Below are 26,171 nucleotides of genomic sequence, written 5' to 3'. Positions count from 1 at the left end.
AAATTGTTACAAAGGGCGTGTAATGTGGACGATTTGTTCCTGTCGTCTCTGTTTTACAGGTTTCAATAGGAGTGCCAACTAAGCCTTCTATTTTCACATTTGTACCTGTGGTGCGGAAATTACCAATTGCAAGTCTTGTAATTGAAGAAGAGATATCTGGAGCTCTGACAGGAAAACCAAATAAGGTACAGCAGAAGCACACACACAGGAGGTTAAAAAAAAGGGATAATACCGCCAACTGGTTTTCATTATCTGCAACATGATTACTGCTTTTATTACAAGGTGTTTATCAAAATGCATGTAATGAATTTGTGCGTGTGCGTATGCAAACAGACTTTTCTTTCTGTTGGTGTCTGTGTGCTCTATTTGCAGTGGGCAGTGGACAAACTTATTCTATAATTTAGGGGGAAATCGCTCTCCAGCATTAAAAATGAACCCACTCAGCCTGTTTGAGTCCTCACTAATAAAAACTTCTTCCAGTTGATCATAAAACTTAATGTAATGTAATTTTTGAGCCGTTAGTGTTAATTTTTTAAGATTGCCAGTTTAAATGCACCCCCGCTGTCTCTGTTTAAGAATGATGTTAGCATATTAATATGTCCTCTTTATTCTTATATTTAATGTGACACTGTCTTCAGTCTTTCTGTTCCACACTTGAATTTATTCAAAATTACGTTTATCATTTTAATCAAACTTATGAGCCTTGACTATGAGCCTATTTTTCAGCTCAAAGTATTTCTTTTCAGTTTGAATAGTATTTATTTGAACAACAACAGCAGAGACAAAATAACTCTGTATGTGAGTCCGCATAAAACTCTAAATAAGGATTATGGGAAACAACGATTCCTTCTTCTGAATAGAAAGTGAAACTAAACCCATAAGAGGTCCATGAGCCAGAAAAACTAATTCTGCTACTTTAAGACTTGAGTTTCCAGTGATTATTCATGTCAGTGGTTTGTGGATTAAAGGACACACCTTTGCTTCTCTAGAAGAATCAATCTCGCTCTTACTCTCTGCATTTTAGCAATTACATCCATGACGTCCTTTTCAGACAGTGGAACAACAATCCGTCTGACTCATCTTTAGTGGGAAATGAGCACAATAGATACACAAGCTGTAATAATTTCTTAATTTGAGAATGTATATCTGTAAGAATTGAATTTTGAGTTATATCCTTGAAGCTGTTAATTTAAAATAAGAAGTATGATTGCTCTGTATTTTGAATTGTATGGTTTCCACAAAGGTTTTAAAACTCTAGTTAACTAGTTCCTGACTCGCCAAACCTTGCCAAGTCGCAAGGCCTTCTTAATTTAAATTTTTTTTACACGTATATACGACATTCACTTGCCACCAGATGTCACACTAGAGCACCAGCGTGAAATAAATCCTTAATTCACCAACGTACTGTACACAGAGGGACTCACATCCACGCACAGCCAACCAGGCTGTATAAACAAACCACAGAGAGGCTGCCGTAGCAACACAGTCAAAGAGAGTGTGATATCGTTCTCTGCTGAGGACACAATCACTCCTTTATATCGTTACATAGCAGATAGTTGTTTGCTGCTCTATTGATATAAGGGCGAGGTGAAGACCTGAACACAAGCTATAATAACAGAGCCTTCAGACTCAAGCTCAATAGCCTCTCCCTGCATTAGAAAAGTAGGCAGTTAAAACAACCAGAGAGCTCATTGAACAAAGGCCAAATGTCAGGGAGAATAAAACACACTGCATTTGCCAAATAAAGCTTATTAAACTATGTATGATTGTTAAAAAGTTCAAAATACATAGTACAGACAGAGAATTGTATAAAATCTCCTTAAAATAATAACTCATCTCTGATGCAATATTCACAGCAAATAATCTTCTCGAAATTCATCCAAATCTCTCCTTTTATACAAACTTCCTGTAATTATTGAGGTCACTATTTGATTTAGTTTAACAAACAGTTTATCTGTTATCTGTTCTGCTATACCTTATATATAACGTGAAATATCCATAAAATATGTCACTAAGTCAGGGGTCGTCACTTTTTAAGTAAGAAGATTGGGAACCACTGCTGTAGTGGGTGTGAACATCATTGATTGATGTGATTTTTACATCATCCAATTATTTCATGTAGTCCAAGGGCTGGACTCACACATCAATATACCATGTTTCAAGATGTGTCTATCAATATCAAACATATTCTTCAGAAAACCAATCAGATGATCTAAGATTCACTTTTTCTTGCATGTCATTTTTAGTCAGTGATAAATGTCAATCAGATTCTGAACTCATCACATAAAAGTGCATCACATAGAAGAAAACTTGTTTTTTACACTTGAAGAAGATTAAAAGGCTTTCTGCACTGACTTTGGGCCCAATTTTATGTATACAATAAATGTTCAAGCTGGAGGCTGATGTGGACCCCAGTGGTGTCGATAGTTGAAGGGGTTAATGTACTATTGGATGTTCATCCAGCATCAACATCACAGCTCTGGGTGCCTCAAGATAGACGACTGCCTCTGCTGCATGAAGTCAACTTGCTGGCTGCCTGCATGAGACTTCAAAGGTCTTCTCATCAGGGGGTGGCACCATTAGTTTCTCAACTTCCCCCACTGCTATTACCTAAAGGGGTGGCAGCCCTTCATGTTATTAACCATCAACATATGACTACTGAGCTGGGAAACTCTGAACAACCCTGTGTTTTAGCATATATACTATAGGGAGTATTATCTTTTCATATATGCACAATATTGGATTGCGTGTCGCGTTTGAAACCAGTGTCACTATGCGTGTCTTTGTGCTCTTTTATTGCTGCCATGCTTTCATTTACACTCCATTTCCACTTCATTAGTTTTTTTGTCCATCTGTAAATCTATCTCCAGCTTTCTCTCAAATTGTTGTTCTGACTGTTTTTTTTGTTTGTTTGTTTTGATCTATTTCAAAAGCTAAATTTGGGTTTGGTGATGCACCTTTCTGCTTTATAACTGGCAGTACACTGTAAAAATTAATACATCTTAAATATACAAGTTTGATTAATTTCAAGTTAATTAAATCTAAAATGTGTAGTTTTATTATCTCACCACTTCAGGAGAGTTAAAACCCCCATCTTTTTATAGTTTAAAGAATACATCACACTTAGCAGACCCTTGAAAGCTCATTCATTAATCTTATGCTGTTTGTTGAAGCGTACCTAGAAGTAAGGTTAACTGTTTGTGCCGGTTTTAATGCTGCCAGACGGTGAAGTTGATAAAATGTCTTCATGATCACAGAACTGCAAATATATTTATAGGTAGTGCTCATATATATATATATATATATATATATATATACATGTAATGGTTGCTAAGGGTTCAGCTACCATGTTAACCAGCCAAAAGAGCAGCAGATATTTATAGCCAGGTGAGAACACCTTTAGTCTATTTGTGAGCTTTACAAACACTCGCACAGGATCTGAGTTTGTGAGCCTTATCTCGGTTGTTGCAGTTGGACCAAACAGTGACCTGTTTCTCCTCAGATGCAAAGTTTGTTTCTTAGTCCACACACACACATTTTGTCAGGTATTCTGGTAAAATTGGTTTGACAGTAATCCAGAATATGGTTAACAGCTGTTTGCAGCTTAGAGTGAGTGACATCTTGTCGTATTTACACATGACAGATTAGAAATGCTCCCCGTGGTGAGACAGCTTCTATAGTGAGACGCTAGAGGGTAGGATGTAAAGGATTACTTGTGAGACAGCTCATTATTCCTCCACTGTGATTTGGACCCATCTTTGTCCCGTTGCGTTATTTCAAATTAGTGAGTGTAACCTCAAGTGGCCATTATCAGTTTGTATTCTGAGTGGCCACCATTGATCTGAAATATGAGGCACTATCACACAATACTCAGAGCTTCCCTACATAATTTATTTTCTATACATGGCCCATTGTTCATCACACATCATCTTCAAACAGACTTAATCAGATAAGACAGGCCTTAATTGATCCCCAGAGTGGAAATTCAGGAGAAACAGTTGAGATGATGACTGGTGAGCAGATATATTCTTTCTGAAATATATTCTGAGAGTTTTTATACTGGAATAAGACACATTAAGTTCAACTAATATTTAAAAGTAACCAGAATTAATTAAGCAAATGGGTTTTAAATTTGTGAAAAACTTGCCTGCAGCCTCAACCAGAGCAAATGTAATCAAATTAATAAAAAATATTGAATTCTTATATTGAAATGGTTATTATTTATCACACGTGCATGACCGAACTATGTAGCAAGGCTTTATGGCAATTAATTTGAATCATTACGGTACACCAGCTGGTTTACACATGAACAACTCACAGTGACTAACTGCATTTCATTTAAGTTCTAAATATAACTGCTTTTGACACACGATATGTGATGATATTATTGACAATAGCTGCCATTTGTATTAAATACAGTGCCAGGAATAAGTGTCATTTTGGCAGCCTTTAATTTTTTTGATTACTGCTTATCTTCATTAAGGAAAAAGAACACCAGTGAGAGAATTATTTATATCATTTAGGAAAGAAGGGTGTCATTATCATGTGGTGTCATATGTATTTTTGGCATCATAATTACCATAAATGTGTTTCATGTCAGTAATATTGCATGTCATAAGCAGTTACCCTTCTTAGCTCCACTTAAATGTCACACATATTATCCTGGAATTATCCGTTAAGCCGAGTTCACACATATACAGTAAACCATAGCCAGCTGAATCACAAGTCTATAAAGTCAAATAAATTAATGAAAAATTATATTAATCATCCAAAATCCATGTAATCTCATGTGGATCCCATTTACACTCTAACATAAAGTAAGAGCCAGCAGGCAATTAGCTTAGCTTAGCATAAATGCCCTAAAAAGAAAAAGGCCTGGCTTTAGGTTTTATAGTACGATTTAACAAATGAGAGGTAATCTTTTAATTAGCAAGCTTTAGATGTGCTGGTAGGTGGACTTTTTACCCTTGTACACAGCCAGATTAGCTGTTTCCCTCTGGTTCCAGACTTTATGCTAAGCTAAGTTAACTGTCTGATGGCTTTAGCTTCATATTTAATGCAAAAACATGAGAGTGGTATTCATCATGTATACAGTTCATAACAACATAATCAGCCCCCCAGGTGACCCAATTATCTTGTTATCTCGTGATAACGAAAAACAAATAACTGCAAGCAAGGCCTTTATTAGCTTCCATACTTAAGTACAGTTGAGTTACTTTTACAGTCCTTATACTCATTTTACTAAAATTACAATTTTTCAACACTTTGAATGACTTTTGACTGACATTTTCCTCACAAGCGACCTCCTGTGGCCCTGCGAACAATGACTGCATCTCATCAGTGAAACCTTTAAGGGAGGAGGTCCGGGGGGATGATGGATGGTTGTACAAAGTGACTGGATTTTCACGGGGCTCCGGTCTTGTGCCAGCAGTCAGTGTTGGTTTCCCTTAACCACCCCCCTTTTCCCAAACTTTAATCAGACAGTTGTCTAAACTTAGCTTTAGGTTGAGTAAGATGCTAACTCTGGCAACATAATTCCTGTGTGAAGGATTAAAAAGTGTTGGCAACTTTTACTAGTCGTACAAAATACTTCTTGTCATTTCCAGTATTTACACACTGTACTCAGACCCCTCCTCAGTTCTGTGTATGAATCATGTCCTACACCAACGTCAGCAGGACATATATGTGTCACATGTACATGCACGTTATATGTGTGGGGCATGTCTGTGTGAAACCAAGCACACCCCTGAGCTCAGAGAGGCTGGCTGAAGTTCACCTCGGGTTTTCTCAGGTTTCACTTGCTCAGTTCCTCCTAAACATTTGCTTAATTTTCTCCTGTCAGAACTTAGCTGTGTCCTATGAGGAGAAGACCACGGAGACCATGTCAGACGGGAATATTTTCAAAGTAGAGAAAGTCTTTATCAAGGACTCTGTGGAGGGAAGAGCAGGAAACACAATCCAACCAGGAACAAAACCTCAAGTAAGTGCAATATGAGCACTTTCAATGTCATATGGAACCTATGACAAAGAGCTTTGATGTTATATATATTTATATATCTATATGTATGTGTGTGTGTGTGTGTGTGTGCGTACTGTGTAGATATTGTATATCTGTGTATTTTTACAGGTTAAATATACACTCATCAAGTTGATATATAATAAGAAATTGTCAAGAGATTAATTCAAAATTCAAATCAAATGACTGTCCAAGGTGAACATTTATTACCTTTCAAATCTGACATTTTAATTAGATCTTAATAATAAGAAACTAGTTCATTCATCTGCTCTATAAAGGGTTTATTTTGGTTCTACTTTTGCAGAGTGTCAGATAGCGGCTTCTTCTCTGCGCAAATTAGGCGCAACTGACAGAACCCATTAACTTGTAATTAATTTCATTTGCACAACACTTTGGTTACTCTGGCTTCAAAGTACTTGAAGTGAAAGTCGGATAAAGCACTTTAGTTTCTATTTAATGAAAACCTTTTTGTTTTCCAGTTAAAACCGTCACTGGATCACGTGAGCCTCTCTCAAACCAAAGCCTCTCCTTCAGTCAGCGCTCAGTCTGAAAATACGCTCAACCACGTGGCTGCCGGGACAGCCTCTATGGAAACAGCTGTTGATAAACACAGGGGCATTTCCCAGCGGCAGTGTCACGATACTGCTGGACTTTCTGAGGTTAGCTCGGGTTTCTTTACAAATAGAGCGTCTGTGTCAGAGGACAGATCAAGCCCCACGAACTCTGCAGACCTGTTCCCCACCCCGACTTCATCCAGAGAGTCCATCCTCTCAGAGGGCTCGGACAGAGAGAAGAGCTGGTCCGCCGTGCAGCTCTCCTCTGTCACCTCTCCTGTCTCTTTCAGTGGCACTGTCTCTCCCTGCTCATCTGTCCTGTCTGGTATCTTCTCTCCTGCTATCGTCCAGATCAAGAGGCACTTTCTCGCGCCTGGCTCTAGTCTGATTGACACCCCTCAAACCTGTTTCTCCTCCTGCGAGAGCCTGTCCTCTTCTGTCTGTCCCCAGTCCCCTCCTCCCCGGCACCGGCCTCCTCTCACCCGACTCTCCCTCCTCACTGCCATCCTCAGAAAAGGCCGTCTTCCTGTTCTGTCTCCCACTCTGCAGAGGCCTTACACCCCCTGCTGGCCTGTCAGCCCTGTGACCCTGTCCTTCTGTAACGCGTGCTCAGCAGCCTCTAGCGTGGCCTCCATCCCCCTGGAGTTTTCCTCCCAGTTCTCCTCATCAGCGTCTATAGATAGTCAAAGCCACGTTCACAGGGAGCCTAATAGATGCATCACTGCTCCTCCGCCTGTGCAGTCAAATGAGCTCAGCAGAGTGTGCCCTCAAACTCAAGTGAAAAGATACTCGGAGCAGATTCGCTCGAGCAGCGCACCAAGGTGGGAGCAGGTTATTTCACCCCTGGCAGTGCAGAGCAGCACATTAACTCGAACTCCGCTACCTGTGTTTTGCTCAAACTTTGAATCTGTTTCTCCACCAAAGCATGAAGAAACAGACTGTGCAACTCCCAAAAAACTGCAACACACACACACCTCTATTTTGAAGTCCCCTGAGCTGAAGTCCAGCACCACTCACACGTACCCCAAGGGCAATGCAGATAATAACCTTAAAAAACTAATTTCCCCATCCTCTCAACTTATTAATCAAAAAGAGACCTCTGCGCCCCAGAAATGGAATCACCGGCCAAATTCATCTCTTTCAAGGCTTCACTTGCTTTCTCAACAGCTGAGATCCTCCCCTTCCAGCCCTACTCAGCTTCAGTCTTCTCGCTCACCCGGTGTCACGCGCACAAGCACGGCATCACCTCTGCCATATTTACAGAACACAGCAGGAAGCTGTGAATCAGGGAGGAGCTGGCCTGATTCCAAAAATGCCACACCACACAAAGCCCACTGTCTGTCTCCTTCCCGCTACACACCCATTGCTTTCTCTGGATGGCTATCACCCACCAACTCCCCTACGCCTACGCCTACGCCTACGCCTACGCCCTCTCCGGCTCCTCCACCAATCAGAGACCTCACCCCATCCCCTTCTCTCTCCTTGCGCTCCACGCCCTCCCCAAGGCCGGGGAGTGGAATATCAGACTGCAGTGACAGGGAGGGTAAAAAAAGAAAGGTAGCCGCTCTGCTTGCCATTTGCATGTTTGAACTGAGGGTATTATTTATTATCTTATGTTCCCCCCATGACATACTGTTCTCCCACGCTATGTAGTTAAAAACAAATTTAACTCACTTGATAGCTGGATATCAAGTGCTGTGTGGAGCTGTTTTTAGATTTCTGTTTATCTGTCTTAGCATGTATTTATGTTGATGTAGATCTTTGCTTCGGAGAGATTTCAGTCATACTGAACATTGCTGGATTTTAATGATTGACACATGTGAAATGTCAAATGTCGAGGCAAGAGGGAGCCCATCATCCCAAAATCAATGCAGCAGCATAAAACTCTGGTTTCAAGGCCAGTTAAGTAACACCATAGTATGTATTAACCATCAGGAATCCAATTTATTTATTGCAAGCAGGGAAATATAAGTATAATGTGGGAAACTATTGTCTAGTTTTCTTGCCTGTTGTATAAACTGGACTTTATGGTGACATTTACAGTCGGTCAAATGAGTCATCTGAGCAGCAAGAAAGCGATGTGGTCTTCAGTGGTTGTTGCCATTGGGTGTCTTGAGTGTGGCTGTCTGTTTTGCATTATTAGTAGCCTGCAGCAGTGTGAGATAAAGCATGCCTAATGACATGTAAAACACATATGATGTATTTCCAAGACACGTTCTGCACAGTTTATCTTTCGTATAAAATTCAGAAATTTGAATTGTGAATGAATTTATATTTATTGTGTGCTCTCTTCTCTCTCTATAAACTCTAGACACACAAGATTAAGTTAAGCTACAAATCACTTGCTGCAATTCCCACAAACACCCTTCTGTTGGATCAGCAGGTGAGTTCACTTATTTGACTCTAATCCCACTAATACATTGTTATCCTGTTAAATATTCATCCATATTACTCCCTAATGTGAATTTGATGCATAAGCTATAAAGGTTTCTTTTAAGAAAAAGCATTTTAATTGCCCACTCATTAGGCTTAATAGAGAATTACATTTTGTAATTGCAAAAACTTGCTTGGCAACAATAACAGAAAACTCATACTGAAAGGATTTACAGGCTATAGATAATGCAACTGAAAGAGCATCAGTTTTTAAACCTCTGAAAGTCAAATCACGCTCAAAGAGACATGGAAACATGGCATTTTGCTGAGTTATTCACACCGCAGTACGATACATTTAGAGCTGCAGAGAAGGGAGAGCTGTCTGTGAAGAATACAGAGTGGATGAATATGAATTGTTTGGAAGAGATGTTGCACTTATGTTGTCTGAGAAAAGAAAGCAGCAGTTTTAGCAGGGATCTCACTCAGTTCACTCTGCTTTGCATTCACAGGCAATAGACGAGCAGGTAGAGAGAGAAGAGAGTCCGTGTCACACGCTGGGCCGAGGTGTTACATTGGACAGAGGTGTTGCAGACACCCACGCTGAGGTATTTTTGCACACATCACTGCTGGTTGTCACTGCACACTTCATACGACAGACCGGTAACATCAATCATGTTGTGCTTCCTGCAGATGTGCTCACCCGCTCAGCTCCGTCAACAGTCAGAGGAACTTTATGCAGTTATTGATGAAATATTGGCAAATTCCATTCCAGAAGTGAGTTCAAGTAACTTCATCATATATATTCAAACATGTACAAATGTTGATTTGTAATATCAAAAGTGATTTAATGTTTATTTTTGCAACCTTTAAGGGCAAAACATCCCAGTCACTGCAGTCCTCCAGATCATCGACTCCCAGCGCTGGTCTGCAGGTACAGTATGTTTCTTTAACTGCATGTGACACATAGCAAGCTCATAAGCTCTTGGTTTTCCCTTTAAGTTTCTTCAATTAAAGGTTTTGGGAAATATACTTATTCACTGATAGTTATATGAGAAGTTTGATACTACTGTTACAGTAAATATGAATCTGGAGCAGGAGATGATTTAAAAAATCAAAATTTGTGGGTTTACAGCCTGACATTTAATGTACGTTTACATCAGCCGGGCGCAGTGACTCCAGGAAGACACAAGAAATAGTATGACACATAATTCCTGTAAAGCCATCTTGTCATTTTTACACTTTAGTTGTTTGAATTAAACACGATATAACATGTTAATGAGCGAGCTTTAGAAGTGCTGGCAGGTGGATTTGGTCACAATTGGAAAGAGCCAGGCTAACTCTTTCTGTTTTAGCTGACAGCTTTAGAAAAACTGAATCTGTATTATACTGTTTTCACACATCTGATATTCAGCTTGACATATTTAGTATCTTATGAGACTTTGGGATGTTCAATGGAATTCAAAATAAAGTTAGAGTTTGTAAAGATGAACCCAAATGTGATCAAATCTGTCAGCACCACACAAATGCAATCTGACACGAACCAAATCACAGGGCTGTCAATTTAATTTGTAGGGCATCAAACAGCCACAGCATGTTTCTAAATCAAAAAGAAAAGCAATAAATGTATCATATAACTAGCGTGTCAAAATTCTCCAAGGAACCTTGAGCCAAATGAAAAACTAATTAAAACTAAAATAAGGAATACACAATACACAATTGTTTTGTAGAAACATGTTAAATATTCTTTATGCATGGTGTTTTTATTTATTTAGCAGGGCCAATGCACAATACATGAATAGTAGAATAAATGTAGATAATTATCAGCTGTCCCTGTCCCTGGGTGGAGGCCTCTAGTGCACAGGTTACAGAGATAAAGATAAAGATCAGTAAATCAACTCTTTACACTATGTTGTGTAAGGACATTATCATACACTATTACACTGTGTCTGTAAAAAACAGACACAATGAAAAACACCATGTAAAAACTAAGAATCAAAACACAAGAATAACAATCACAACCAAACACACAGTACCAATGGCGGTCAGAGGCTTGGCACACAACTGTTGAGTGTAGTTAGCTATCACAGTGAAATTGACACATTTATTGTGGTTGGACTGGATGTCTGACAATGCATTTAGTTGATCCAGAGTACAGTGATGAAATTGTGTGAATTTCAATCACTGACTAGGAAAAGAGAAAATAACTGCTGCACAATAAGAGAAAACGAAACACTTAAACTTAAGAATAAGTAAAAAAGGAGGAAAAACACTTAAGAGTTCAGATGTTTTCAATGAGTCCATGAGTTCTGGAGTTGTTCTCCACCAAGGATTTCTTTTTACATCTCAGTCACTTTTGACTGTCACACATTTGAAATAGTGGATGAATCATTTTCAGATGATCCCACTTGTTGAGGCTTGTGTAACTCTGTTGTTTTGTTTCAGTTCTTTCTTTCTTTTTCACTTTCAGCAGAACAACTCATCATTTCCGAAATCCTTGGGACGTGAAACCAAATACGTGAGTAGGAGTGTGGTAGTTCTGTTGAATTAATGGAAAACGTTTTTCCCAGGATTTTTACTCCCACAGAACGAAAGTGACATCCCAATACTGACAGCGTGATTCTTCTTTCATATTAACTTTCAGACAATTTTAGTCCCCAATTCACAAGACTGTGTAAGTTAAGACGACCCTTAAAGTTATAAAGAGAATAATTTCCATCAGGAATTTTATTACTTCAAAAATATGAACATGGAGTTGATGTAGCAGGAATAGACACTGGTTCTTTGGAGGGATCTATTGGCAGAAATGTAATATAATATTCATAGTTATGTTTTCACGAGATTTTTCCGTGTTTCGTGGCCACGGTAATCTCGAGTGAGCTGCAATCTGCAACTACAAAGCTAGATGTTAGACAGAAAGTAAGACACATTTTTGTCTTGTGTCATTTCCGTGAATTTCAACACTGGACCGTTGGTATTTTATTTGATGTGTTTTCACTTGTCTACTGCACTGATTATCATAAATAACATGTAATTGATGTAATTCGACCTGATTAAACCAGATGAGAAGAATACAGCCTCCACTGCTTAAGGAATTTATGATAAAAATATCTAAAAATGTGTTTGTAAGATCCTACAGCTTAATGACAATCTTAGCTACTGAAAAGATGTTTACAATGACACGCCTGTCACCTGTGCGTAATGGTAGGTGCGTCCTGTAAACACACCTCATTAATCCTCACTCAGAACAAGTGGCCACATGACCAAGCCCACCCCAAACTCCCCTGTCCCAAATTTTACCCATTCTCATGTCGTCCCCCTAATTGCTAGTTTCACCAGAAACTTCAGTCCTTAATATTATTTCCCTTCAGCCCTCTCTCCTTTCTATTCTCCTCTTATCTCTGAAGTAGTTCTCCTTAAAGCCCGGGGATATGCACACATTTTTTTTTGTGTGTGTACCTGTTTTGCAAGTTAAAACATTTTTAAATGATGTGGTTATATCTCCTTCTGGCTACAGCTGCCAGATATAGACAGCGACTGCATATTTTGGTCTCTGTGCAGTCACAATTGTATCAAACATGGCAACTTCACTGCGTCTGTTTGTCAGGAACGACTAAAACCACAACCTCCAGTATCTAAGCTAGCTAGGCTAATTATGTCCCAACTGCAGCTCCACATTGAACGCACAAGACACAAGATTAATACTGATCTTCTCATCTTGTGAAGGGTATTTCTAAAATGCTTGAACTCTCCCTTTAGTAGACTGTCTTCTTTCATGATCTGAGCACACATTACAAATAACTGATGTTCCCCTAAAAGGATTACATAGCAATATTGGGAATTATTGTTGGCATTTTCATTTATGCTGTCACAAGAAAATGTGAGCAGTTACATCAGTTAATTAATTGTGGGTACATCAGAACAGAAGGCAGATGTTTCTGCACATCTGGCGCAATAAAACTAACTTTAATAACAAACCACTGGTTATTTTGAGGCCTGTCTGCTATCTCTAATCATTTCATTTCATGCACAGATGTATTTTGATACATACATTTTTTAATTTCTTGCTTAATGCACAAAATGTCCGGTGATAAGCCTCAATCCTTTAATACTTTTGCTTAACCTGCAAATGGTTTTGTTATCAGTATTTCAGTTTAGAGAGACACTAATAACTATGTTGATGGTTTTCTTCCACATAATATATTCAGGCATCTTTATGCAGCTTGCACCCATCTACCGGTGTGGAAAGAAACCTTATGCATCCTAAAAAGGTAGACATTCAATTATTATTTGATGCGACTTCTATAACACTGATTATGTAAAGTGTCTTGGAAAGCTACTTACGAGGATGAATTCCTCTCTGCTGTTTATCTGTCTGTCCAGACGAAACCCGGGGTTATTCGCCCAATGACGGCCATTCCAAGAATGACAGTGGGGGATGAAGAAGAATTTCATCCAAACCCCTTCAGCCAGTTTGACGTCAAGAAAACCTTAACTGACAACAAAAAGGTATGCTGGTGGCATTAGGACAGGAATCTGTGTCTGTTTAGGTTTTCAAACCCACACAGTGATACACAGTCGTTTTTAAGTGACAAGTGTTTTTTGTATCTCACACTCCTTGTGGTGAAATGTGTTAAAAGAAACGTGTCTCATGAATTTCATGACAGTTACAATTGACTCCAACTTTAACAAGTTCAAGTAAACTAAAGAAACTTCTGATTCTGATTCTCTGCTCTTCCCTTCTGTATATGTGTGTATGTCACACAGGTAACACATCGACATTGTTGTCGAAATACTTCTACATTTACAGCAAATGTAAAGAAAAAACAAAAGTTCAACAAACTTGTTTCTAGCTGGTGTGTACCAACTAATCCTGCTAAATGAGCAGTGATAAATATGCAATTTTAGATTTATCACACTGTACAATCAAAAGTCAATTTACAGTGACATGAAATAGGAAATACAAAAAATACAAATGATCAAGTAATGGTTTGCGTATAATAAATATATCTATAATGAGAAATAATTAACTCAAGGGTCACATACTAGCTTTTTCTGGAGCTCTTCTTCTTTCTCTATTTAATCAATGGAGAGTTCATTACCTCTTCCTTGTCAATTATTTTCGAGGTCTTCGTCTGGTATTATTGCTTCATGTTTCAATATGGAGGCCCGTTATGATGGAAGATTGACATGTTCTATATTGACTGAAGATTTCACTTTGGTACTCTCTTGGAGGCCCCTATGGTAGATCAAAGATGATGAAGGGCCCTCTAGGGTGTTAGTCCTAGCTTTGAATTAGCTGTTTCACCATAAATGCATCACAGATTTCTGTGTGCTGGTCCCCTTTTTATTTTTTTTTCAATTCCAGCCTGAGTCTGCCACTTACTGCACATGGAATAAGGAACCACATTAAGTTTCAGTGAGAGAGTTTGATCTCATCATCTTCTTTCCTACCTTATATACTGATGTCTACTCTTCCAAATAGCCACTTGTCGGTGGGTAAAAATCTCATATTTTAGGTAATAGCAAATGGAGAAGTTTCACATTTTATGTAAACACAGCCTTAGTGTTAAAGAACCGATGCACTCCACACTCTCTGCAAAATAACACCACTCTACATCACTCACATCTCCAACAGTGTGTGTGTGTGTGTGTGTGTGTGTGTGTGTGTGTGTGTTCCTAACAGGCAATACAACCATTACCATTTATCTGATAAAGTTTGTTGTTGCTCCAAATATCCATCAGGTATAAAGTCCTCAACAGAATGATTAATGTGATGCTGGGGAACTGTGGATGGCCTCCATCTATCTTTTTAACTGAAGTCATCTCTTCTAGGACAAAATCAATAGGATATTAGGCTTAAAGCTCTCTGTTATTTAAGAGTAATCGGCTCCTGTTTTCATTATAACTAAAAGAAATCAGCCGTAACATTATGACCACTGACAGGTGAAGTGATTATCTCGACATCGATTATCTCGTTATCACTGCACCTGACAGTGGGTGGGATATATCAGGCAGCAATGAACATTTTGCCCTCGAAGTTGATGTGTTAGAAGCAGGAAAAATAGGCAGCTTGAGGATTTGAGCGACTTTGACAAGGGCTAAATTGTGATGGCTGAACGACTGGTTCAGAGCATCTCCAACACTGTAGCTCTTGTGGTGTGTTCCCGGGGGTCATAATGTTATGGCTGATCGGTGTATAGTATAGTTATGAGTAGCTGTGTGGGTCCAAACATCATTTTACATGTTTTGGGAAAAAGTTATTTAATTCCAAAGAAGTTAAACACTACCACTACTTGCAGTGAGCAATTTTACCTTCTCTCCTCCTCTTGTTCGATTTTTCACCACATTACCTGTCTCGTCAGCTAGACTTGTAAAATCCTCTCAGAGGACCGTTCTTTTTCTTCACAAGCTGCTGAGATTCTGGCGGGTTTCCAAACCTATTTTTTGTCAAACAACTTAAGAAGTGGAAGCAATGTATTTGGAGGACTATTTCCGCATACAGACAGTGGTTAGAGCTAGAGAGGAAGGCTGTTTGTCACCCCAAAAGTTCATTGTCACTGACACAGATTCACCTGCAAACTTTTTCACTTTTCATGCAAGTGGGGGAGTTATTGATGAAATGTTTTTTGTGAAGTACAATTTCTAAAGTCTTAAAGAAACAACACTGGCACAACATCAGACAGCGACTCCTCATGTTAAGCATTCTTTACTCTGCCTTAGAGAATCTCAGTAACGGCTCCAATTTTCTCACTGATGAGGGGAAACAGGTTTGGAGAGCTATCAGGAGAATAGATGAATGTGTGGCAATTGATCACCCAAACCTTTTTTCATACACAGCAATGAGAGGTGGTAAAATATAATAATAATAATTAAAGCACACAGGAGTTTGAACTACATTGCACTGAAGAGAATCATGTTTTTGAAACAATTCTGACAACCACAGAATTAATGAAAGTGCCCTGACGCTTCTTGTAGAATATTTTCTTTTCTTTTACTGTCTCACTGTATTGTGATGAATATTTACTTTAGTACAGACCTCCTTATCATTCCAGTTTTTATTCCCCAGCTCCCACACTGTGTCAGAGAACCAGAAAATAATTGGAAATCATTAGTACTACCAATGTTATGGAAGTATCATACATTATAGTTATATAGGTATTATAGTCTGAGCTTTGTTTAGTTCTGGAATATGTACTCATTAAATGTCAAGGTCAAAATGACGACTGGCAGTCAAGGACAAGATTTTCAGATATACAAAGAACTGATCAGACCGCGGACATTTAAACCATTACCAGTGAGTCAGTGAGTGCAAGCTTTCAGCAATCTTCCACAACAGAGAGGTTTTTAACTTGTCAATGCTGTTGACGTGTTTGACACTAAAAACACAGTTATCCATCTGAAGGGCAGCCATTTACCTCCAGAGATGCACACAATAGCAGCATTTCTGATGCAGAGAACATTGGTAGCTTATTTCCAGTATATCCTTGTGGAATATTTAGCTTTGTTATTGGTTTGTTGTGATGTGGAACATATTCATATGCACATTGTTATTAGCTGCAACATTTATATTCAGTGTGTGATGCAGTTTGTTTCTTATCTTTGCAGTAAACATTATTCAGTGAGGTAATCATTAATTAATTTCAGCTCAAGTTAATTCAGGTTGATGGAGTTTTGATTTGGATGATGTTGATGCTTTTCTGTTCTTACAAACGCTCGAATCCACAAATCAATTATTAGTTGTGAGATGCCAGTCAATATTTCTATAGTTTGGGTGTGTGATTTGATATTGTGATCATTAAAGGAATATTTTGCTCATTCAGAGTAGATGAGATTGGTATCACTCTGATATCTGCACACTATGTGAAGCTACAGTTAGCCTGGCTCTGTCCAATGCAGTGTTAATTTAATTGACAAATAGATTTAAGTCACAGTTTTCCTCAACCGACCACATTTTTTCACGGACTAGCTAAATAAAATCTAAAAGAAATCTTTTTCGTCAGTGAATAAAAACAAGATAAAAAGCTGGCCTGTTTTTATTAAACTTGAAATACAATACAACCTAAAATAAACCGCTGCTGTCCTTGTTAACCCTATTAACTAAAATCTTATGACAGTTTGTCAACTAAAACTGGACTAAAACTAAAACAATTCAGAAGATCAAAATAAGAAGTCAGAATTCGAACCGGTCCAAAGATAACAAAAAACACCTGTTAGAACCTCTAAAGTTCACCAATTAACACATTTTATCTTGTTGGAGGTGTAAAATTGACACAGTGGACACTCCAGGAAGTCACAGCGGCTAACTAAAAATAAAACATTGACATCTTGGGGTTATTTTGCTCTAAGCTTTTAAATATCTGCACTGTGGAAGTATCTTCAGTTGACATGGAAGTTGTAGTAGCGGTTGCAACAAGCATAATCTTTCAATTTAAGTTGTTATTTTAGAAGTTTGACTTACAACAAGTTGTTGTATCAATCTCATCCAAATTAAGCCTTTTGTTTTTAACAATTCACTGAGGGCAACGCTTCAGAGGTCTGAAATCAGGCTAATGTTTTACGAAGCATTATTTCAAACAGTTCTTATTCATGAATTGGCCATTAAGTAATGTTCATCTTTTTATACTCTGAATATTTAATCAGAGCAGGTTAAACCCTTATGTGAAACAGTAAAATTAACTTATTTTATTTTACTATTGAGTGTGTTTTTCCCTTTGTTTGTATAATTAAATTATGTGACAGTGTGTGCCCAGCATGAAAATGACTATTTTGTTTTTAGTATTGTGAAGTAATGGAAGGCTTGTGAGCACAAATTCATTAATAATTAAGAGCCGTCATGGAAACATATATAATTGTGGTGTGTGCAGTGTGTTACAAATCTAAGAATGAATCTGTAAATGGCTGTTTCTGCTTTTCTGACCAACTAACTTTTAAACAAAGCTGAAGATGTTTGATTAAAAAAAACCCTGTTCCCTACAAAAAACAAACTTAATAATCATTAAAGGAAAAATGATTAGTGTGAAGTTGATTTGTTGTGAAGTTTGACCTGAACCCAAATTGTTTACTTGCTTCAAGCCCTTTAAGCCTATTTTAGTGTCTGAAACTAAATTAGGCAATACAGTTCCTACTTATTTGCTAATAAATTGTCTAGCAGAAAGCAAGGATCTTGTCTCCCTCACACTGAATTTTGGTGAAATGTCATTAAGAAATGCAGCTACAACAACACCTTAAGAGGCACTACACGAACAGCTAAAGGCAGAGGGTTTGACTGTGCATTTGATCATCTTAAATAACTAATACAACCATATGTATTTGTAGAGGACTCCCCCCATGGTTTGTATGTTCCATGTCATTCCTCTTTTATATGTAATAGGTGCTGAAAAGGATATCCCTGTGCATCCCCGCTCTCCTCGAAATGCATTTTAGGAATTGAGATGTGCTTCAAGATGGCACGTTGGGATTTATTTCCAGGTAACAAGTAGAAGGACGGAGGAGTCGAGGTGGCATACAATAGACACATGAGAAGAGCCCACTGTTCTGGCAGCAGAAAACTTGTTTTCTGCATTGTTTACATCCATGCTTGTAGTCTTCTTCCTCACTGCCTTTTTTTTTTGGTGCACTGCTGCATTTCTTGCCGTGTTACTGCAACCTGATTATCAGTAGAATATGATGAGGCCATTGTCAAGAAGTTGTAGCACTCTATGGCCAGGGGCGGCTCTACCAGGTTGGCAGCTGCCCTGTCGCCCTAGATTTGGACAATCTAGTTACAAAAAATATGTATATATGAACAGTTGTGGCTGGTCGGAAATTGCAAGTGAATGCAGAAAGAGATGACGCTCCCTTTAGACTCCGTAGATGTTGTGAAGATGGGAGGGAAATGTGGGATAAACAGAATGTAAAAACAGATTTTATCCACAAAGCTTTGCCACAGTGTGTACCAGGAGCTGAGAGGGCGCACAGGGTTGGTAATAGACCGATTTCCCCCAGCTGCCATTGGCCATCCCTGCAGCAGGCAGTAGCTCTCCACCGGACACCGCCTGCACACAATGACTACAGATAGCTTTTTTGTCCCATTAAATGTGTGTGTAGGCTTGCTAACTTCCACCAGTACCGAAGGTTTTGTTGACACATGTTTTGTTTAGTACTAAGAGTAACTTGATTGTGTGATGAATGGATTAAACCTGAGTGAACCAAAATATTCACAGCTGCTTATGAGTGTCTCTGGATGGCCTGCAGCTGAAACTGCTCATTCTGCATTTGGACATTTTCTATATGGCTTTGTTATTCTGTTTTTATTTTGTTTGTCAAATGACCCTTGACCAAATCTAGGTGACCTGTTACCAACAATAGAATAGTCAAAAGAAAAAAAACGATAGTATATAAACTATATAATATATAGTATGTATATTAAACTGCAGTAAGTTCTAAGTTCTATTTCTGATTAAATATGTATTAACTCTGTAGGACCAGGCTGATGAGATCATTTACTTTCTCTCTTAAATTAATTGACTGACCTTACCTTCACAGTATTCAACAGATCACTTCTTTCAATCTGCCACTTATGATTATGTTGATTAAGGTCATGGCTCCTAAGTGACAATAATATAAGTGAGTTTGAATTGTGATGGGTTCTGGAAATTGCTAAACAAATCGGGCAGAACATTTTATATTAGACCTTTTTTAATTTTTTTTTGCGACATATGATTTTATTCTTGTATTTTCCACTTAACGTGTGCCCAAGTTAAATCAAAGCAGGAAAAAATCGGCAGGCAGCATAATAAAGCAGCTCTTCATCGAAAACTAAACCCAGAATGAGATATGAAATATACATACTGTGAAGGAAAATTGAGTCCTGAAAGATGCCCCTACATAAAAGATGCCCCTGCAGGAAAGAGGCCCCTGCCTCTTTCCTGTTCTGATTTATTTCTTAATTCAAACAGAAAGACGCTAGAAAAGAAAAAAAAAAAACAGAGTAGTGAAATAACATTTCTGGTTATGTTGATTTCTCTTCCTGAAATCAGCAGTGTCGACCTGAATGAACATCAGTGTGCGGTCTGTCAGACTGTGCAGATGACTTTCAGATGAAGAGGGTTATGATTATAAAACATCAGCAGATCATCTTCCTACATGACTTAAATCTTCTGATGCAACTTCATTTATTTTTTTTTACTTAAACTCTTTTTTAAACACACACATAAAAATTTATTTTGGCATTCTGGTCTGGATGTTAACACCAGAGGATTTACATAACCATTTACATAAAACAGATTCAGTGTTTTATTTATTGTGTTAACACTCAATGTCATTTTTTGGGGGAAGTATGTAAGAGCAGTTATTTACATTATCCATATAACAACCAGATGGATTTTACACTATCTTGATATAATATATAATGTATGCCAGTGCATGTATAGTACCTCTCATACAATCATTTGTAGTTATTACATACATTCATGCCACATTGTGAGTTAAATTAAAAGTAGATATATTAGTTGTCATAATCACTTTTATGCTCATCTGACAGAGATCATAACACACAGCAATAGGCTGTAACAAAACAATGGGCAGGTGTTGCAGCTGCCCGACAAGCCATATTTAATTAAAGTTGTTTTTTTAAATGAAGGCTCCGCAAGGATGTTTCATTTTGATAAATGCCCATTGCCTGGACTCCTTTCTCCTCTTGTCTCTTTCTTACCTCCCCTGTTCGCATCTCGTTTGGGAGGGACTAAGATGACAGGAGATGAGGAGAGGAAAGAAATTGAGGAACACGTGAGAAAGGGTCTACTGTGTGTAACTTAACTGACTAGTGACTGACGAATCCACTCTTTGGTTTTAACATAAGAACGCCACAGACATTCACACAATTTCACTTTGTCAACTTCCTGTACTACTAGCCACTACACCTCTGCAGGCAACCTTGCATCACAGCTACCAAATCCAGGAAGGGTGATATTTGCATTTTATCACTGAATTGGGATTAGACCAAAAACTATTTATCTTTTGTTAGACAGTGTGACAATTCCTGTGATGTTGATTTCATGGCTGTAAGACGACACAAATTATATCTTTTATATTTCTTATAACCTCCATAGACTGCAGAAGTGAGTATTGTGGAGATGGACCAGAGTTTTCATCCACCCAGACAATATAAATGACAATAAACAATGTACAAGCAAAATCCTGTCTGCTACAGACCATAACCCTGACCACAATTTTTTTATAACCTTTAGCAGTTTAAAATACCTAAATGTAACCGTTCCACAAAAATGAGACAATCCTTGTGAAAATGATTCCATGTTGTCTGTGTTGAGGTGTGACATTTGTTTTATTTATTTCTACCACTGTTGGTCCAAAGTCTGAGAAGCTTTAACCATAATATTCACCATGAATACAGTCTTGCTCTTGGTATGAAAACATGCTTCCACTTCAATGCTATAATGGCCCTCTGGTGTGATAGCACAATTACAAAAGTATATTGTTAAAGTAATATGCTGTCATGCTGATATTTTATCTCTGAGAGATGAGAAAAATACACAATGAATATTCATCCCACTGCAAACCCAAAGCAACCACAGGAGGAACTAATTTAAAGCAGTTTCAGCGTGGGCTGAAATCAGTCTAAATGGGATGTCTAGATAGAAATCAACTATAGGCAACAGCGGGAAACCGCATGATCCTAATTGCTGCTGCTCTGTTAATATAATTGCTTCCTCTTCCTTCTCTATTTCAGGCGCAGAGTAAGAGTCTCGAAGAGGCAGGAAACTATTTTTACACAAGTTCAACGTTGAGAGAGGAGATGAAACCTGAAAGAAGAACTCCGTTCTCAGTATGTGACCTGCAGATTACAGAGCCTGAAGACCAGATCAGTCACCCCGTAAAAGATGGTTCATCCTCCTTCAGTCCAACTGAGGGGCGGATGGAAGCTTTTGAAACTCATATTTAAAGCATTAACACTAAAGCATAACTCTTCCTAACTCTCTTTTTCAATGAACAGTTATCTGCTTAGACACAATCGGTATTGAAGATCTTTACATTCACATTATTGAATGAGTATGTAGCAATATGTATGGCTGCGTGTTAAACCAGGGTTTAATATGCCTTACAGAGGAGATAAAAATGCATGCAACTGACCTTTCCCTAAGCTCTGCCTCCTTAGTTACTGTTGCTATGGCTGCCAAGCTTTCCACTGACATACACAGTTTGCAGTGATAACTGGTGGCAGATTTACCACTCAAATTCACTCAAACAATGGGTCCCTAAGTTTAGATAGAGATAGACAAAAAGAGGCCTCTCCATTTGAGCCATCAGCCATCTGTGGCCAGCTGGCTATACGTTTTACACTGTCTCTGCCAGTTAATGTTTTTATTTGTTTCTTTTTAAAACAAGAACCCTGCAAATGGGGTCTTATTTATGTTTTTGATGGCAACATGCAGGCCAGTCTGCGTTGTCACAACAAATTGGGGGTATGCGGATGTCCGAACCCTTGCATACCAGTGGACGCAGAAAGTGTTATTCCTGCTTAAGGAGACGTTCATACAAATAGCTGGGGCAGTGACAGGCTGCTTTTCAGTTCTAGCTCAACTTTATGCAAATGTCCTCTAGCACAAAGTGTCAGCCAATCGAGAGCTAATCACACTTGTTTTATGCCTGAAGAAATAGAAGCACAAATTTGTTCTCTGCTCCACTTGTAAAATGGCAATGCTGATCAATCTTGCCAGCTCAAACACCGTTCTTGTATTTAAAACAATTTCAACAATGTGAATGAAAAAAAAACTTTACTCTGAGGATACTGTACAAGAAGTGAACATCTTGTGGCGGTTACGTCAGAGCACAACTGTCCAGTCAAAGCTGCAAATATAAATTACACACTCAACACACCATCAGAGCTACAGCCTCATGAGAGGGTTATATTAGAAAAGAACTAGCTCATACAACGTATTGTTCAACCACATGGGAAGACTAAAGTGTTTATGCCTGATCTAAACACACTCGAAGGTGTTGTGAAAAGCAGGCAGGAGCGAGACAAAGGCACAGGGCTGGTCTAGAGAAGGTGAGATGGCGCTTTTTCATGCTCATGTTATGAACTAACTAAATGAAACAACTAGAAGAACAAAATGTTTCTGTCAACCTGGAGGTTTCATTGCCTTCCTGCAGGTCTGACCATTTTCAGGGTTTAACTGGTCAGACTGCACAAACGTTTAGAGAATTACACTAAAGTGGTTAAAAAAGGCTATCAACTTTCAGTTGTTTCCCCATTATAACCTGTATGGTATATATTATATATAATATTTGATAGCCAGTCCGATAAATATGAGCACTCTACAGGTGGACATGGTTCTGAACAAGAAAGGATGGAGGAAGAGGGAGCAGGAACCAGCAAAGATCCAATTAGACGTAAATTAGAACAATGCACCATTCATATAATCAGGTTGGACAACTTCACTCAAGTTTATTACCTTTATTATACGTTTCATTTATTTTTGCATTACAATAAATAGAATGACTAATGTGTTGCATAATACACCGCATTTGTATTTCCCTGTTGTTAAATGTCAAGGTTGGATTATTAACCATGAATTTAATGAACATGATATAATTTACAGTATAAATATGCAAATAACAGTGCACATTCTCTGACAGTCTCTCCTGGAAGGCAAAGTGAAAAGTACAAATGAAAAGTGACAGAAATAGTTGTGTAAAAGATTTTTGAGAGAAGCCCCTGCTGACTTTCTCACCTCCACAGAGCCGGCCAATTACAGCATGTGGAGAAATCTAAAGCTTGACAGACCTGCTGCACTGGTTGCTAAGCTATGATTCGACAATTGTTGTTTTTGGGGATGGATTTAGTGAACGGTCAATTGGTGCAAGACATCGAACAGCAAAGACATTAAGATCAACTGGCACAGATTTTTAAATAAAAAAGAAAATACTATTTTAATATAATTAAATGATTGAAAGAAAAATGGTATGTAATAAAGGACTTCCCTATCTCCCCCCATGTTCTGAGTTTTATATCCTTCTGTTGCTATATGTACATTTCCATATCTATAGAGAAAATAATTACAGGCTGTGGCACTATTCTTTTGAAAGGGCACATAGAAAGTGTTTTCATTTGCAGAGCAGCAGTGTTAGAAACTGATCATTCGCACCTGATTATATAAACCCCCGAAGAAAAGCCCACTCAACCTCAGAGGGGCTCTTGGACAACCAGGAGTTAAAAAGGTGTGGTTGATTGATGCACTCGCATGGCTCTCTACTTGCTGTGGACCTCGGAGCGGTGCAGTGGTTCAACAGCAAAACGTGTAGCCATAATCAAAGTCAAGAATGTTGAAGTAGTCGTAAAAATATCTTGAACGGTAGCTAATGACATGACCTAGAACTCAACAGCTTAGAGAGCTACAGCAGTTTTAAGCCGAGGTCTGGTTCTGGTCTGATTCTCTGGGAAAAATATGAAATTCAGGATCTATTGGTTAAGCAGCGGGATTTCTTTGTTTGTTAAATACAATGTGATTCTAACCCAGGTTATCTCAATTTAATATGAAGAGTGACTTAACTCAAACTGAAACTGACTGATTCAAGAACAGATAGATGAGTATTTTTGATCACTGCTGGCGGGGCTAGATGATTCATGGTGAACTAAGATGTAATAATACTGCACACACTCTCTTCTTTTTGCCTCCTTTCATTAAAGCTCCAGTCCTCCTCGTGTGTGTCCAGATTAAGGATCTGTCATCCATCGACTTTCAGATTCTCCAGACAGCAATATTAGTATGTTGGTATCCATGGCAATGAGCAGTTGGCCAATCCCATTGCACTTCTGTTTTGTACCTCAGTGCCACTGCAAACACGTGTGTACACATGCACACTGATCATCAAAGTCAGCACCAATACAGTACGTCAGTACATCAAACCACAGTCTATATAATCAATAAAGAGAAAATGTTGACATTCTGCAGCCGATTCTCACTTAAAAAAAAATCCACATTGAATTATAATCACTTTAAAACTATGAAGGGTTGTGTAAAACATAATTCAAAGTTATTGTTCAACATTCTGTGTACAGCTACATTTCATAATTGCAATATGGAAAGTCTGTTGTGGAAATTTCTCTGCTGCTGGTGAAGAATGAAATAGAGAGCTTCTGCTGGCCGACAAGTTTATTTTCTTTGCAAAGAAAAGGTCAATCAACACACGAGCGGTCAAAGATGAAGAAGGACCCCGAACATGGGGATATCTAAACATTTATACCTGAGGACCACCTCTTTCACACCCCTTTGTCTGCTGTAGGGGTCTGGCCTTCCAGGAAGTGCTTTCCCACCCCTCTGCCCACTGCAGACATCAGGGCCGACCCCCTGCTGGTGTGTTTTACATATGAGGTGTCCTACAGGATCTTGCATTCAGGTGCAAAGCCAAGTCCAGACATCACAATCTACAAAACTCAAAAGGACCTGGCATCTTGTGTTAGGAAGGGGGAGGTTGGGCATCTGCAGTGGCTGAAACAAAGAAACTGAATCTACCATTACAATTCCCCCTTTTGATTATTCATTAATCACTAACAGTAAAAAAAACAAAACAAAAGTATAAGAATAAAATAAAAACAAAGTATATAGTCCCAACTTAATTGTCCGACACATCAATTCACATGGATTTTTAAAATGTATCATCATGGCAGTTGTTTAGAAGAGGAAGGAACAAAAGAAAGAAAAGAACAAAAGCAAAAACATTCTTAACATTATTTACAAAATGTCATCATCAGAGTCATAATCTGAGCTGGGGTAATGATGGGGATCAGAAATGTGAGATGGGGCTGGATTTTGATTGTCATTGTTCATCAGAGGATTTGACATCAGAGATGGTGATCTTGGCTCTGTTGGAATTTGGATTTTTTGTGATTATGAGGCGGGGATCTCTGTTTGGAGCAGAGGTTTTATCAGTAGCGGCCACGATCTAGTGCCAGTCGTGTGGGCCACAGGGGTCTTTGCATAGGTACTTGTCATATTTGGCATAATATGACTGAATTCGACCTGATCGCCAAATTTCGGGATAAACAGAGCACGTGAAGGTTGCATTTTGTCCTTCTGTCAGAGTGATGGTCTTGGCAGGTTTGTAGGTGTAGGCCTCTATCAGCATCATCCAACATAATAGGATCAGGATCAGGTGGTGCATGGTGTAATCTATTGGGAAGGTTTGTGTTGTTAATCCTGACGTCTAGTTGGTGGTTGTTGAATTTA

The 26,171-nt window shown here is 38.6% G+C and overlaps 1 protein-coding gene across 4 annotated transcripts in view; it reads left to right on the top strand.

Annotated features, from left to right (window-relative positions):
- mlip (muscular LMNA-interacting protein) overlaps positions 1-23,933 on the top strand; it is a 30,768-nt gene extending 6,835 nt beyond the window's left edge. For 2 of the 4 annotated variants that reach the window (XM_051416879.1, XM_051416896.1), the window contains exons 2-12: positions 60-185; positions 5,843-5,980; positions 6,496-8,127; positions 8,882-8,953; positions 9,453-9,548; positions 9,634-9,717; positions 9,815-9,874; positions 11,411-11,458; positions 13,149-13,211; positions 13,324-13,449; positions 21,671-23,933. In XM_051416879.1, the coding sequence (XP_051272839.1) occupies positions 60-185; positions 5,843-5,980; positions 6,496-8,127; positions 8,882-8,953; positions 9,453-9,548; positions 9,634-9,717; positions 9,815-9,874; positions 11,411-11,458; positions 13,149-13,211; positions 13,324-13,449; positions 21,671-21,883 (2,658 nt within the window). In that variant the 3' untranslated portion in view covers positions 21,884-23,933. The remainder of the gene's footprint in view (positions 1-59; positions 186-5,842; positions 5,981-6,495; positions 8,128-8,881; positions 8,954-9,452; positions 9,549-9,633; positions 9,718-9,814; positions 9,875-11,410; positions 11,459-13,148; positions 13,212-13,323; positions 13,450-21,670) is intronic. The other 2 variants (XM_051416888.1, XM_051416906.1) reach the window with 2 other exon arrangements.
- Positions 23,934-26,171: the final 2,238 nt, after the last annotated feature.

Source organism: Dicentrarchus labrax, unplaced genomic scaffold (assembly GCF_905237075.1).
Source record: "Dicentrarchus labrax unplaced genomic scaffold, dlabrax2021, whole genome shotgun sequence".
In the NCBI taxonomy this organism is placed as follows: domain Eukaryota; kingdom Metazoa; phylum Chordata; class Actinopteri; family Moronidae; genus Dicentrarchus; species Dicentrarchus labrax.
This window is presented reverse-complemented; position numbering and strand designations above follow the sequence as displayed.